At 43.1% G+C, this 13,972-nt stretch overlaps 1 protein-coding gene across 1 annotated transcript in view; it reads right to left on the reverse strand.

The window, feature by feature from the left end:
* The window catches only part of RYR2 (ryanodine receptor 2), a 533,272-nt gene that overhangs the window by 154,005 nt on the left and 365,295 nt on the right, over nucleotides 1–13,972 (reverse strand). The window contains 5 exon segments of the mRNA XM_036016051.1: nucleotides 2,078–2,180; nucleotides 3,419–3,605; nucleotides 4,276–4,411; nucleotides 13,295–13,398; nucleotides 13,593–13,725. Of these exon segments, the coding sequence (XP_035871944.1) occupies nucleotides 2,078–2,180; nucleotides 3,419–3,605; nucleotides 4,276–4,411; nucleotides 13,295–13,398; nucleotides 13,593–13,725 (663 nt within the window).

The following is a 13,972-nucleotide window of genomic DNA, read 5'->3' on the forward strand; positions in this document are numbered from 1 at the left end:
CTGTAGCCAAGCGGAAGCATGGGTATCTGAGTCTAAAATCATTTTCTGTTAAGAATAGGTATAAAGTTAGACCTCCCGCAAAAAACTGTCTTAGGCTCAGACAGAGATGTTTACTTGCCCACACACTTCTCACTGACATCAACACACACTGAGTTACTGCTGTGATCCAGACCAGCTGGTCTACCCATCAGAACAACAGTTTCTGTCTTTTTTGAGGTACTGAAAAATACTGAGACTCTCCTAAGTCTGTAACACATACCTCACCAAAATTACATGCAGATACCTGTCCACAAAATGAACAGAGATACAAAGGAATATGTAATCTTTAGGTCCTGGACACACGCTAATATTTACAATTGGTTTCACTTTTCTTGTCTTGTAATGAAAATGTAATTGCATGTCCATCTATATCACACCTGATTTCTCCCAAGGACAGGTTTACAGTATGGAGGTAAGTGGTGACCGTGAATCTAACAGGCCTGTGAGACCCTCGCTGGCTAAGGAAGCCCCTATGAGGACATGGCTCTGAGACAGTCAAGAAGCTCAGCCAATCCCTGGGACTGAGCGCAGGCCTCGGAGCCAAGGGGGCGCCTGCACCCTTCAGCACAGGGCGTGGGCTCGAGCACAAGTCCTGACACACAGGGGCCCTCAGAGAGCAGTCACTGAGGCAAGGGAGCTGCAGAAGTGCCAAGGTCGGTCCTTGTTAAGTCACTGAGATTTCGCCCCTGATAACAGAACAGAAGACTTCTGTTTGCTAGCACAGTTTCTTCCTTGGTTCCTTTGATCTTTCACTTCCAGGGGTGTCCAACCTTGTGGCGTCTCTGGGCCACACTGGAAGAAGAGTTGTCTTAGGCCACACATTAAATACACAAACACTAACCAAAACTGATGAGCAAAAAAAAACAAACAAACAAAAAAAAAAAAAAAAACAAAAAAAAAAAAAAGGTTTTAAGTGAATTTACTTGTAAATTAAGTAAATTTACTCAGGCCACACACAGGTTGGGTGCCTCTGCCAGGAAAAGAACAAATACTGTGATCACAAAGGTTTTTCTCTACAGTCATGTCCAGCATACTGATTTCCGATTAATGCTAACCTCATCAACAGCAAGTGAAGTTTTTACAAAAATCAGACACTAGGTTTTCTAATATTCTGACATTTCTCCCTGTGATTCCTCTCTGTTCACAACAACAGGTTATACCCAGAAAGCAAGCAAGTTTTAACCAATGGTTGTGAGAGAAAGACACTGCCCAACCTCCACCCCACCCCCCAAAGAAAATACCAGAAAACAAAGAAAAACCCCACAGGCACTCAGGGTGGGGGAAAGCATGACCTGTAGGCATCAGCCCCCCCGCATGCTGCTCAGACCAGACTGGAAGTGAGTCCATCTCACACCCCAGTGTGTTCACACCCTGCCTCACTGCTCACTAGCAGGAAATGGGGCTAATGTCATGGGTCCTGGCAAGCATTTTTTAAATGAATGTAACAGAATGAAACAGAATACATGGGAAAATAAAGAGGAAAATGTCAGGACATACTACAAAGTTAAGTATTGTTCCATGAAACTTTAATTTCATCTTGGTCAACAAGGCCAGAAAACACTAACTGACCTGGTCCGAATAGCTCTCTCCCCACCCACACCCCCAGCCCCCACCCCACCTGGCTCCAACACACCTCCCCAAACTGGCCCGGCACAGAGCAGCCCTCGCACGGGGACTGAACACTGTACGACAAGAAAATGACTCTACAGAGCAGCTGCTTTCCGCACGTGCCGACACAGGACAAGACACTGTGTAGAGGAAACACATTCTTTTCTTCTTCAAGCACAGTGGCTGGAGGAGCTTCCCAGAGCTGTCAGTAACTGACTGCTCTCCCAGTGGCTCCTACTGAAACCCTGCTGCCAATTTTTACAGCCAACGAGACATTTCCAACTAAACAAACCCTCATTCAGCAATGAGGCTGCAGTGTGATTTTTAAAGAACATGAAGAGCCTGGGCCTGGTGCCCTGAGGACCCCTCCCAGACACGGTGGTATTGACCCACAGAGGAGCCGGGTGCTGCTCGGGGCCCAGGCACTTACGTGCATTTCAGGGGCACAGCGTCCCAGCAGGTCGATCAGAGCAGCGTAAAAGGTCATGATGGCGTTCCCCATGTGCACAGTGTCGTCCTCCTCATCTGTGTCACTTTCATGATCATTCCAAAGAAGCAGAAAGCAAATCAAAACAGGTAACAGAGCAATGTTTCTGGCTTATTGCCTATTCAGGGGAAGGGACCACTAGGTATTTCATTCTGCCTCTGCTGCTGCTTCACGTGTGTGCTTCATTTACAGCTGGACATTTTACAGCAAAATGACAAGGTGAAGACCTGACTTGAGATTCTATCACCAAGAACACACTCGGGGGAACCTGAATATTAAGGTCCTTTCAAAGGGGAAAAAGAGGAATTGCTAATTTGATGATTTGGTGCTCATTTGTAGTGGCAGCTCATTAAAAAAGGAAGTGATTAATGGAAGCATTTGGTAAATTTGGAACATTTTTGTGAACAGATACATTTAGAGAAAGGATGACAAAGCTCTGTCCTATAAAGTCACCCAGGACAGTGTTTCCCCAAGTAATTACTTTATAAACGTGGCTTCATTCACTCGCGCATCTCCTACCCACCAACCCACCCCCAGTAACCCGCCCAGCCCGGGGCCCTGGCCTGGCTTGGCCTGAACACCTGTGCCTGGGCTGCATGGCAACAGGGCTCGCAGGGGCACCTAGATGCTTGGGACTATGCCCCCAACCAGCCCCATTATTTCCCTGCTGGCAGTAATGCCAGAAGTGGGGATGCATGACCCCCCACAGGACGGTCACCTCCCAGATTTAAAAGGTAGAAGCGAAATGCCTGGACTGATTTACGTCCATGGATGGAACCAAGTCCTAACAACATGCGCTATGGACAAATGTAAGGTGGTCACTGCCTCCCCTCCGCCACCAAAGCTTCAACCACAAGTTTCATTCCCAGCATCAGGCCACCCCCATCTCTGGGCTAAGGCCCCCAGTTCTCTTGCTAATGGTCTCTTCCTTTTTCACTGTTGTCATGAAAACTCATTCTAGCTGCCTCCCCACTAAACACGGCTCCAATTCCTAAGGCTCATCTGCCATCACTTGTAATAACTAGACTTTGCAGAGCCCCTGGGAAAAGTCACTGAGTACAATCTCCCACAACCGGAAGTCCTCTCCTAAAGCCAGTCTTCCGCAAGTCCCTCTGTCTCTTCAGCCTGTTCCAGCAGCAAGTCCCACCCAGTCTTCCACACCCAACCCATTTGATCTTCAAGCAGAGACAGACTTATATTGTAACTAACAGAATGCAAATTCTGTTTTGAACAGTTTCAAGACAAGTAGCACAATTTACTCTCAAGAGTGTGTATTAGACCTACGGGGTTCTGCTGCACCCGCTGGTTGGCGAGGGACCATCTCGAGCAGGGTCCTCAGCTATCTTGATGGCCTCTTCCACAGCTGCCAGAAGACCATTCCCGCCCTCCCCCCGCAGGGCGGGGCCAAAACACTCGGGCCTCCGGATGAGCAGCCTCACCACGACGTTGGCGTTCTCCTCCACGCTCTCCCCTAGGAACAACGCACACAGCGCAGGCCACACGGGCGTTACATGGATCATTTATGTTTAAAGCAAGATGACTAAAACCAACCAACAGGGTGGTGAAGCCAAAACTAAACTCATTGCTAGTTTTAGATGGACATGATAGTCATGTTCTGTTCTTGCACTTAATATTTTCAAAGCAAAGCATTATTCAAAGCCATAGTCCTGGGCCTCATTAGAATCCAGTTATAGAAATCTGTCTGAATGTAAGTTCCTAAACTTTTAATTTTTTTAAAGATTTTATTTATTTATTTTTAGAGAGAGAGAGAGAGAGAGAGAGAGAGAGAGAGAGAGAGAAACATCAATGTGTGGTTGCTGGGGGTCATGGCCTGCAACCCAGGCATGTACCCTGACTGGGAATCAAACCTGCGACACTTTGGTTTGCAGCCCGCTCAATCCATTGAGCTATGCCAGCCAGGGCAAACTTTTAATTTTAAACATCATGTATAGCATCACTATCAAAACAAATATTATAAAGTGAACTGTTACTGTAAAAATCTGATTATAAAATACTCAATTTCTTTTCTAATATTTACTTACTCCATGAAAATGCTGGGGTGTATCACGATCTTACATTAACTACTTTTGTGCAGTTTTAATAACAATGACCCAACAGGACCCCACTGCAGCTGGTCCTACCGTTGCAGAAGACCGCGAATCGCAGGAAGTCGAGGTATCGCTCCCCTTCGACCGGGTTCCACCCAATGTCCGGGTACCCCCTGGACACCAGCATCTGGCAGCTCTGCAGGCCGCAGCCGGCCAGGTATCGCACGACCTGTGGACAGGACAGGATGGGGGAGGCAGTGTGACCCCCGGGTGACAAATCAGTCACTTGTGCTAGACCTGGTGAATGGTGCTGTCCTGGGGTGGTTCGTAACACACGCAGCTTTGAAAGGTCTTTTTGATCTCATGACAATCCACATAGAAAAACCTTGAAATTAGGAAATATCAAAAACCATAACAAAGTATTATCATAAAAATGTTTATGAATAAATTCTATGAAAGAAAAATATTACTAAATTTTGTATCATTTAATTTGTGACTTTTACCTACAAAAACAAATGATAATATTTGATAAACTTCCAAAATGTTGAATGACATGCGGCCCATCTGAGATGCTGGAAGATCCTTCTAAAGTACAAAGATACTTCAAAGTGAATTGCATCCAAAATGACCTGTCAGTTTCATTGGGGGGCGGGGAGTATGTGAGAACAGCCACAGAGAAGCGGAGAACTCACTACAGTCCCACATCCTTGGGTTCACATCCGACCTACATCCTTTACTGCACTATTTCAAGCAAGTTCCTGAACTTCTAAAGATAGTTTCCACTGTCTATAAAATTGGTGATAATACTACCTACCTTTTAGTACTGTGGAACTTAACACATCAGAATTTCTGCTTAGCTTTGCCTTTAAAAATTTTTATTGTTTTTTTCCTTTACCATTTAGCCACCTTACACCCCCTACCCCCCACAATCACTACACTGCTGTCCCTGTCCATGTGTCATTTTTCTGTTTCTGCTCAATTATTTTATATGAATGTTGATCCTGGACAGTATTTCATAACTGACCCAATTTTAAAAGAAACCCCTAAATTGGGCATTGCCAATGGGAGTAGGTTATTAGGGGATCAACTTACCAAACAAATTAAATTACATGTGGCTCAAGCTAAATCAGTTTTGAAAAGAAATAAGTAATGCAACTAAAAATATGTTACACCAATTCTCTCAAGGCATGATTTCTGTACCATAAGCTCATCTATTCGAAGTGTAGGTTCAATGGGCTTTGAGAGGCTCACATGTCCGTAAAGACGGTGCCCATCACTGGGCCCCCTGACCTGGCACAGCCTGGACAACCTGGCCCTGGCCACAACTCCTCAACGGGCACACTCCATGCATGACAGGCAGGCACGCGGTCGCCCTGCAGGTATCTTGCTGCACCTGGCTGCTCTCATGCAGAACGAGGGCTCTGAGAGCCAGTTGTGGCGTGGCCGGAGCCAGCCCTTGGCTCCAGCTCACTGCCCGCAGCGTGCCCCACATGTGCACACAGCCAAGCTTCATCACCCCCGTCAGCGGACAGACCCTGGAGTTGCCTCCAGTTTGGGCACGGGGCAAGGCTGTTCTTGACCTTCACAGACACACCTGTGTGTGGACATGCGCTTCTCTCTCTGTACGGCGGCTCTGTGCATCTGCTCCCTACAGCAGCAGATGACATTCCAGCCACCCCACACGCTCCTCGGCATCTGCTCCGCGCCCCCTTTTTAATATTAGCCATTTTAATTGGAGTGGAGATTAAACGATTTTCAATCACACAAAGAAGAAAATCCTTCTGAGGGTGGTCAGAGTGCAGGTCAGGAGGCCTGGGGAGACTCACGTTCGCATGCATTTGACAGCTGTGCACTGGCGCCCCCCAGGGCCAGTGCTGTCCTCATGCTGAGCACCCCCCAGGGCCAGTGCTGTCCTCATAGACGGGACAGAGCGGGGACAACACAGAAGGAAAGCCTCACTCACAGCTCACTGAAGTCACAGTGGAAAATGGGTTTTTAAACTACATAGATTTTAGGAAAATGTATTTATTTTTAAATGTAAGTATAATTTTAAACTATATTGCTATAAATATAAATGAGATGAAGATGTATTTTACGTATATAATGTATGAACATGTTTCTGACTGTAGATCACAAAACAGTAAAAAGGACAGGAAGAGCTTAAGGAAGCAGAGAAAAGGTTTCAGTTCACAACAAACCACGTGAACACAGAAAAGCTGGGAGGAAGGGGACTTTGGGGCAATGACTGGAAGGCTGTCTGGCAGGCGGAAGGAGGCAGGAGCAAGCACCAAGGTCCCGAGGCAGGAGCACACCTGGCCGGGTCCAGGGACAGCAGGGGCTGGGGTGGCTGGAGCAGAGAAAGACCAGCAGGGAGTGGAGCAAAGTGGGCTGGTGTGCGCAGTCAACTGGGAGGGGACAGCTCAGAGCCTTTGGTTGTTGCTGCAGAGTGAGGCAGGCAGTCCGAGAAGAGTTCTGGGCAGGACAGTTATAGGATCCTTTGAGAGTTTGGCTGCCAGTGGGGGAGTAAAGGAGAAGCCCAGAGGATGACTTAGAATGCCACTCCATCTAAAATGCTGGGGAAATGTACCTACATTCTGGCAAACATGCATGTAGCTTAGTGTGCTTAGAGTGCATGGCCTTAGTGTATCTCTGATACCTCAAACTGTAATATATAAACTTCCGTATAAAATGTATGTGTGACATGTTAAAATGACAGTTTACTTTTGTCTTATATATGTATTCTTAATTTTATTTTTCAATTCTAGTTTGCACGCAACACTTTCCATACTAGTTTCAGGTGTGCAGCGTAGCAGACAGACATTTGCACAGGTCACAAAGTTCTCCCTTGGATGACTCAAGGGCCCACCTGTAACCACGGAAAGTTTCCCATACAGTCCCGCTAACTGCATTCCCCATGCTTTACCTTGCAGGCCCAGGACTCTTCTGTGGTATCAATCAGTACTACTCAACCCTATTACCTGTTCTGATTCTGTCCCTCAACACCCCTCCCCTCTGTCCTCCATCAGTTTGTTCTCTGTATCTATAAGTCTGTTTCTATTTTGTTTATTTTTTGTTATTCAGCTTCCACATATAAGTGAAATCATATGGTACGTACCTTTCTCTGTCTGGCTTATTCCACTTAGCTAATACCTTCTAAGATCATCAACATTGTCAAAACTCATAAGATTTCATTCTTTTTATGGCTGAGTAATATTCCATTGTGTATGTACCACTGCTTTTTATCCACTCATGTACTGATGGACATTTGGACTGTTTTCATATTTTGGCTTTGTAAATAATGTTGCAATGAACTGAAAGTGGATATATTTTTTTGAATTAGTGTTTTGGGTTTCTTCGAATATACACCCAGTTGTGCGAACACTGGGACTTAAAGCAGTTCCATTTTTACTTTCTTAAGAACCCTCCACACTGTTCTCCATGATGGCTGCACCAGTCTGCATTCCCAACAACAGTGAACAAGGGCTCTTTTTTCTACACGTCCTCACTAATACTTGTTGTTTGTTGATTTATCGATGGTGGCCATTCTGACTGGTGTGACATGGTATCTCATTGTGGTTTTGATTTGCATTCCTCTCATGATTAGTGATGTTGAGCGTCCCTGCATACGTCTATTGGCTCTCTGTATGTCCTCTTTGGAAAAATGTCTATTCAGGTCCTTTGTCCATTTTTAATCGGATTGTTGGTGTTTCTGGTGTTGCATTGCCTGAGTTCTTCATAAATCTTGGATATTATCCCCTTATTCGATGTATCATTAACAGATATCTTCTCCCAAAAAGTAGGTTGTTGTTCTCATTTTGTTGATTGTTTCCCTCACTGTGAAAAAGCTTTTAGTTTGATGTAGTCCCATGTTTGTTTTTTCTTTTGTTTACCTTACCCGAGGAGATATATCAAAAAACACTGTCAACAAGAAATGTCCAAGTAAAACACTGCCTATGTTTTCTTTTAGGAGTTTTATGATTTCAGGTCTTACATTTAAGTCTAAATCCATTTTAAGTTTATTCTTGTGTGTGGTATAAGAAGGTGGTCCAGTTTCATTTCTTGAATGTATCTGTCCAGTTTTCCCAACACTGTTACTGCATATACCGTCTTTACCCCACTGTATGTGCTTGTTTCCTTTGTCATATGTTAGGTGATCATGAAGAAACGGCCTCATTTCCAGGCTCTCTATTCTATTGCATCGATCTACTTATCTGTTTTTGTGCCAGACCCATGCTGTCTTGTTTAGAATGGCCTCACAGCATAGTTCGGTATCAGTTAGTGTGACACCTCCAACTTTGCTCTTTTTCTCAAGATTGTTGTGACTATTTGGGGTCTTTGTTTCCATGCAAAATTTTGGATTATTTGTTCTAATTCTGTGAAAAATGCCATTGATATTTTGATAGGAATTATGCTGGATCTATAGATTGCTTTCGATAGTATAGACAGTTTAAGATGTTAATTTTTCTCATCCATGAGCATGGTGGATGATTCAATTTGATAGTATCTTCTTTGAATTTTCTTCAATATCTTAATAACTTTCCCCTCAGTTAAATTTATTCCTATTTTAGTTTTTGATGCAATTATAAATGGGATTGTTTTCTTAGTTTCCCTTTCTGATAGGTCATTATTGGTGAATAAAATGCAATTGATTTCTGAGTATTGATTTTGTATGCTGCTACATTATTGCATTCATTTCTTAGATCTAGTAGTTTCTCTGTGGAGTCTTTACAGTTTTCTCTATGATATGTCATCTGCAAATAATGACAGTTTTACTTCTTCCTTTAAATTAGGATGCCTTTTATTCATCTTCTTGTCTGACTGCTGTGGCTACAACTTCCAGTGCTATGTTGAGTAAGAGTGGCAATATTGGGTATCCCTGCACTGTTCCTGATCACGGGAACCACACTTAGTTTGGCCCTGCTGACAGTGGTATTAGCTGCAGGTCTGTCATACATGGCCTTTACTGTGTTGTGGTTTGTGCCCTCTATTTTCAATTTGCTGAGAGGTTTTATCATAAATGGGTGCTGGATTTTGTCAAATGCTTTATCTGTACCTACTGATATAATCACATGATTTTAACCCTTTATTCTGTTTATATGGTGTATCATATTAGTTGATTTATGGATATTGTACCAAGCTTGCATTCCAGGACTTAGCCCACTTGGTCATGGTGTATGATCTTTTTAATGTATTGCCAAATTCAGTTTGCTAATATTTTGTTGAGGATTTTTGATTCCATGTTCACCAGAAATATTGGCCTATAATTTTCTTTCTTTGTAGTTTCTTTATCTGGTTTTGGAATCAGGATAATGTTGGCCTCATAAAATGAGCTTGGAAGTACTTCCTCCTCTTGAATTTTTTGGAATAGTTTGATAAGGCTAAGTATTAGTTCTTTTTTTAATGTTTGGTAAAATTTACTATGAAGCCATCCAGTTTTGGACTTCCTTTGTTGAAGGTTTTTTGATAACTGCTTTGATTTTGTTGGTTGCAAGTGATCTGTACAGATTTTGTTTCCTCTTGATTCAGCCATGGGAGATTGTATGTTTCTAGAAATCTATCCATTTCTTCCAGATTGTCCAATTTGTTGTATATGATTGTCTGCAGTATTTTATTATAATCCTTTGTATTTCTGTGGTGTCAGTCGTTACTTATTCCATCTCCCTTCTGATTTTACTTATTTGGTTCATCTCTCTCTTTTCCTTGATGAGTATATTTAAAGGTTTAACCATTTTCTTTAGCTTTTCAGAGTACCCAGTCTGGATTTCACACCTTTGTATTTTTTTAGACTATTTGGTTTATTTCTGCTCTGACCTTTTTTATTTACTTCCTTCTACTCACTTTTGGCTTTCCTCAATGTTCTTTTACTAGTTGCTTTAGATATAAGGTCAGATTGTTTACTTGCACTTTTTCTCATTTCTTGCGATACGTCTGTCTGTATTGCTATGAATTGCCCTGTTAAAACTGCTTTGGCTGTGTGCCATAGGTATATATTTTTTTGGAGGAAGGATTTTTGTGTTTTTATTTTCATTTGTCTCAAGGTATCTTTTGATTTCTTCCTTGATCTTGGTTTTGACCTATATATGGCCTCCATGTGTTTCAGTGTCTTTGTTTTCTTTCTGTGATTGATTTCTAGTTTCACACCACTTTGATTACCACTGTAATCAAAGAAGATGCCTGAAATGATTTAAATTTATTGAAGCTTGTTTAAATGCCTAACAATGTGGTCTATCCTGGAAAATATTCCATGTGTCCTTAATAAAATTGTATATCCTGCAGTTTTGCAGTATAAGGCTCTCAAAATATCAATAACTCCATCTAAAAAAATAAAAATAAAAATAAATAACTCCATCTACTCTAATGTGTCACTTAAAGCCACTGTTTCCTTGTTAATTTTTTTCTGGAAGGTCTATCCATTGATGTCAATAGGGTGTTAAAGTCCCCTGCACTGAAGTGTGTTACTACTGATCTCTCCCTTTATGTCCATCAAGATTTGCTTTTTATTTTCCATTTAGGTGCTCCAGTAGTGGGTGCATAAATGTTTACAAGGGTTATTTCCTCTTGTTTAATTGATTCCTTTATCATTATGTAATGTACTTCTTTGTCTCTTATTATAGCCTTTGTTTTAAAGTTTGTTTGGTATGGTACAAGTATTGCAACTCAGGCTTTTTTGTTTTGTTTCCATTTACATGAAATATTTCTTCCCATCTCTTAACTTCCAGCCTGTGTGTGCCTTTTGTTCTGAGGTGGGTCTCTTGTAAATGGCACATACATGGGTCTTTTCTCATCCCTTCAGCTACCCAAGTATTTTGACTGGAACATTTAATCATCTACATTTAAAGTGATTATTGATAATTATGCATTTATTGCTACTGTATTCTTTAAAACATGTTCCTCCTCTTCTTTCTTCTTAAAGAAATCCAATTCCTGTAATACTTGTTTGTTGTTGAAAAACTCCTTTAGCTTTTTCTTGTCTTGGGAGTTCTTATTTCTCCTTTAGTTATCTATGATAACCTTGCCGGGTGGAGAAGTCTTGGTTGTAGGTTTTTGCTTTTTATCACTTTGAGTATTTTGGATTGAGATATAAGGTGACGGTCTTGTGGGACTTCTTCCCTTGTAGGTAACTAACTGTCTTTTTCTTGCTGCAGTTAAGATTCTCTCTTTGCCTCTAACCTTCACCATTTTAACTATGATGTATCTTGGTTTGAGCTCCTTTGGATTCTTCTTATTTGGGACTCGGCACTTCCTGGACTTGCCTGTCTTTTCCCTTCACCAGGTTAGGGAAATTTTGTCATTATTTATTCAAATAGGTTCTCAATCCCTTGGTCTGTCTCTCTTCTCCTTTTGGTACCCCTGTGATGAAGATATTATTATACTTGATGCTGTCCCAGAGGTCCATTGGACTACCCTCATTTTCGAAAAAAAAATTTTTTTTTTTTTGCTGCTCTGCTTGGGTGTAGCAAAAGACATTCTGCTGCAAATTGCTGATTCAATCCTCTACTTTATGAAACCTGCTGTTTATTCCTTCTAGTGTATTCTTCATTTGTTGTAGTCTTCATTTGTGACTGGTTCTTTTTTATGGCTTCTATATCCTTTTTTATACTTATCCTTTTTTATACCATCCCTTTAACTTCTCACTGAGATCATCCATTCTTCCCCTAAATTCCTTCAGCATCCTTATGGCCATTGTTTTAAACTCTGTATCTGGTAGTTTGCTTGTCACTCTTTCACTTAGCTCTTTTTCTGGGGATTTCTCCTGTTCTTCCTTTTGGGGGTTGTTTCTTTGACTCCCCATTTTGGCTGCCTCTTTGCATTTATTTCTCTGTATTAGCTAGATCTGCTATATCTCCCAGTCTTGATGTGGTGACCTTAAGTAGAAGGTGTCTTGCAGGGCTCAGTGGCACAGTCTTCCTGGTCACCTGAGCCAGGTGCTCCAGGAGTGTCCTTTTGTGGGTTATGTAAGCCCTCCTACTGCAGTTGAGTCTTAATTGTGGTTGTCCTGTCCACGTGTTGATTTGATCCTTGTGCTGGCTGACTATGAGGATTGATCCTGACCACACTGAATGAGCTGTTATGTGGGGGCTGACCCCATGAAGCAAAAGCTACCCCAGCAGGGTCTGGTGCCTTCCAGGATCTTTATTTAGTTGTGCCACTTATGGTGCTAAATGGGCCATGCTCTGGTTTAGTCTCGAGCCCACCACCAGGTGTGTTGGTTCTAGGGCCTCTGGGGAGGGACCAGTGCACATCAGAGTCAGATGCTGCCTGTAACTGACCGTGGGCTACCTGTCTGGAGCAACCAAGTGAGTCACAGTCTGTGGCTACCTCTGCTGGGCCTCGGTGTGTATAGGAAAGGCCAAGCTACACACCAAGGCCAGCTTTCACCAGCACCAAGCCCAGGTGCAGGTCAGCAAAAGGCCCAAGGCCCACCTCCACTTGCCTCCACTCGTCAGCTATCTGTTAGGCTCAGTCACTGAAAAAGCCGCTACTAGGAGGCAAGTTGCGTGAGGTAGGTTCTCAGTGAGTCACCAGGTAGGGACAAGTGGTGTTCAGCAGATTGACAAAGATTCTAATTTGGTGCCAGTGCTGGGTCTGAGGCTGCTCAGCAGGTCTCAGGGTATACCAAGGCCAGCTGCCACCTGCCTGGGACTCGTGGACTCATGGTGGGTCAGAGTCTCAGGGAGTCAGGATGAAGCCAGCAGAGTTAGTCAGGCTAAAACAGAACAAGCTTTAGCTGAGTGGAGGGTGAGCTCTATACAGTACATCAGGCACAGGTGATAGAGTGCACCCCCCACAGCCCCGTACCTCCGTCTCTGACATTTCAGAAAACTGAAACTGTGTGATTAAACCAAGTGCAACAGCAAATATCATGAAATAAACACACAGGAGTACAGAGAAAGTTGATTTTCTTTTCAGAGAAAAATGCACATGGTTAAAGGAAATAACTTATCTCAAATTCCTTGTTCTTTGTAACTTATAATTACAGTATCACGTAAAACACTTATATATAATTACAGCAACATGATTATAACTATAGGGTAGTTATATTTAAATAATCCTGGAAAACAGGAGGAGTGAGCTTGCCTCACAGCAGCACAGTGGCAAGAGGGAGGCCTACCTTCTCCAGATCCGGCTCACGCAGCGCCAAGGCCAGCTCATTGTTATCCATCACCGAGGCTGCAGCCACGTCCAGCGGGGTCGACCCCCGCATGGCTGGTGAGGCTGTCAATCCAAACGAACACGAAACAAAACCTGGATCGTACTGCAAGTCTGAGTTCCGTGCAAAGCACATTTTTACTGCAAATTTAATTCCTAGTGTAGCACACACAGCACTACTCTGAGTCAATTCACACTGCACTGCAACGTGTACATTCCTTTTACCCTAAAAATTGAGCGAAAGTCAAACATTTACTCACCTAGACCAACGCTGCTGTTTTCCAATAAATAACTGAGGTGATCAAACATAGCTTTCTGATTCTGCCGACTTATACGACAGAAGTAACAGAGAAAACGGCAACAGTTGGCCACCATCTTGGGAAAAGTGATCTCCTACATAAAGAGCATTGGATTAGCTGTGAAAGCAAATCATCTGTATAGAATGGAGTTCAGAGGTTTGGGTCTCAGTCACACTGTCCACCCACGTGTGGTGTCTGCAGAGCCTCAGACCCTGAAGGCCTTCACACTTCCAGACTTGGACTCGCCTAGTCTGTGAGCCACAGAGAATCAGGCGTGGCATTACCATCCATGGCCTGATTTGGAACCAATCTACAGCCCTGAGCTGAAGGAGGCATGACTG

The sequence above is a fragment of the Phyllostomus discolor genome, chromosome 15, assembly GCF_004126475.2.
Source record: "Phyllostomus discolor isolate MPI-MPIP mPhyDis1 chromosome 15, mPhyDis1.pri.v3, whole genome shotgun sequence".
In the NCBI taxonomy this organism is placed as follows: domain Eukaryota; kingdom Metazoa; phylum Chordata; class Mammalia; order Chiroptera; family Phyllostomidae; genus Phyllostomus; species Phyllostomus discolor.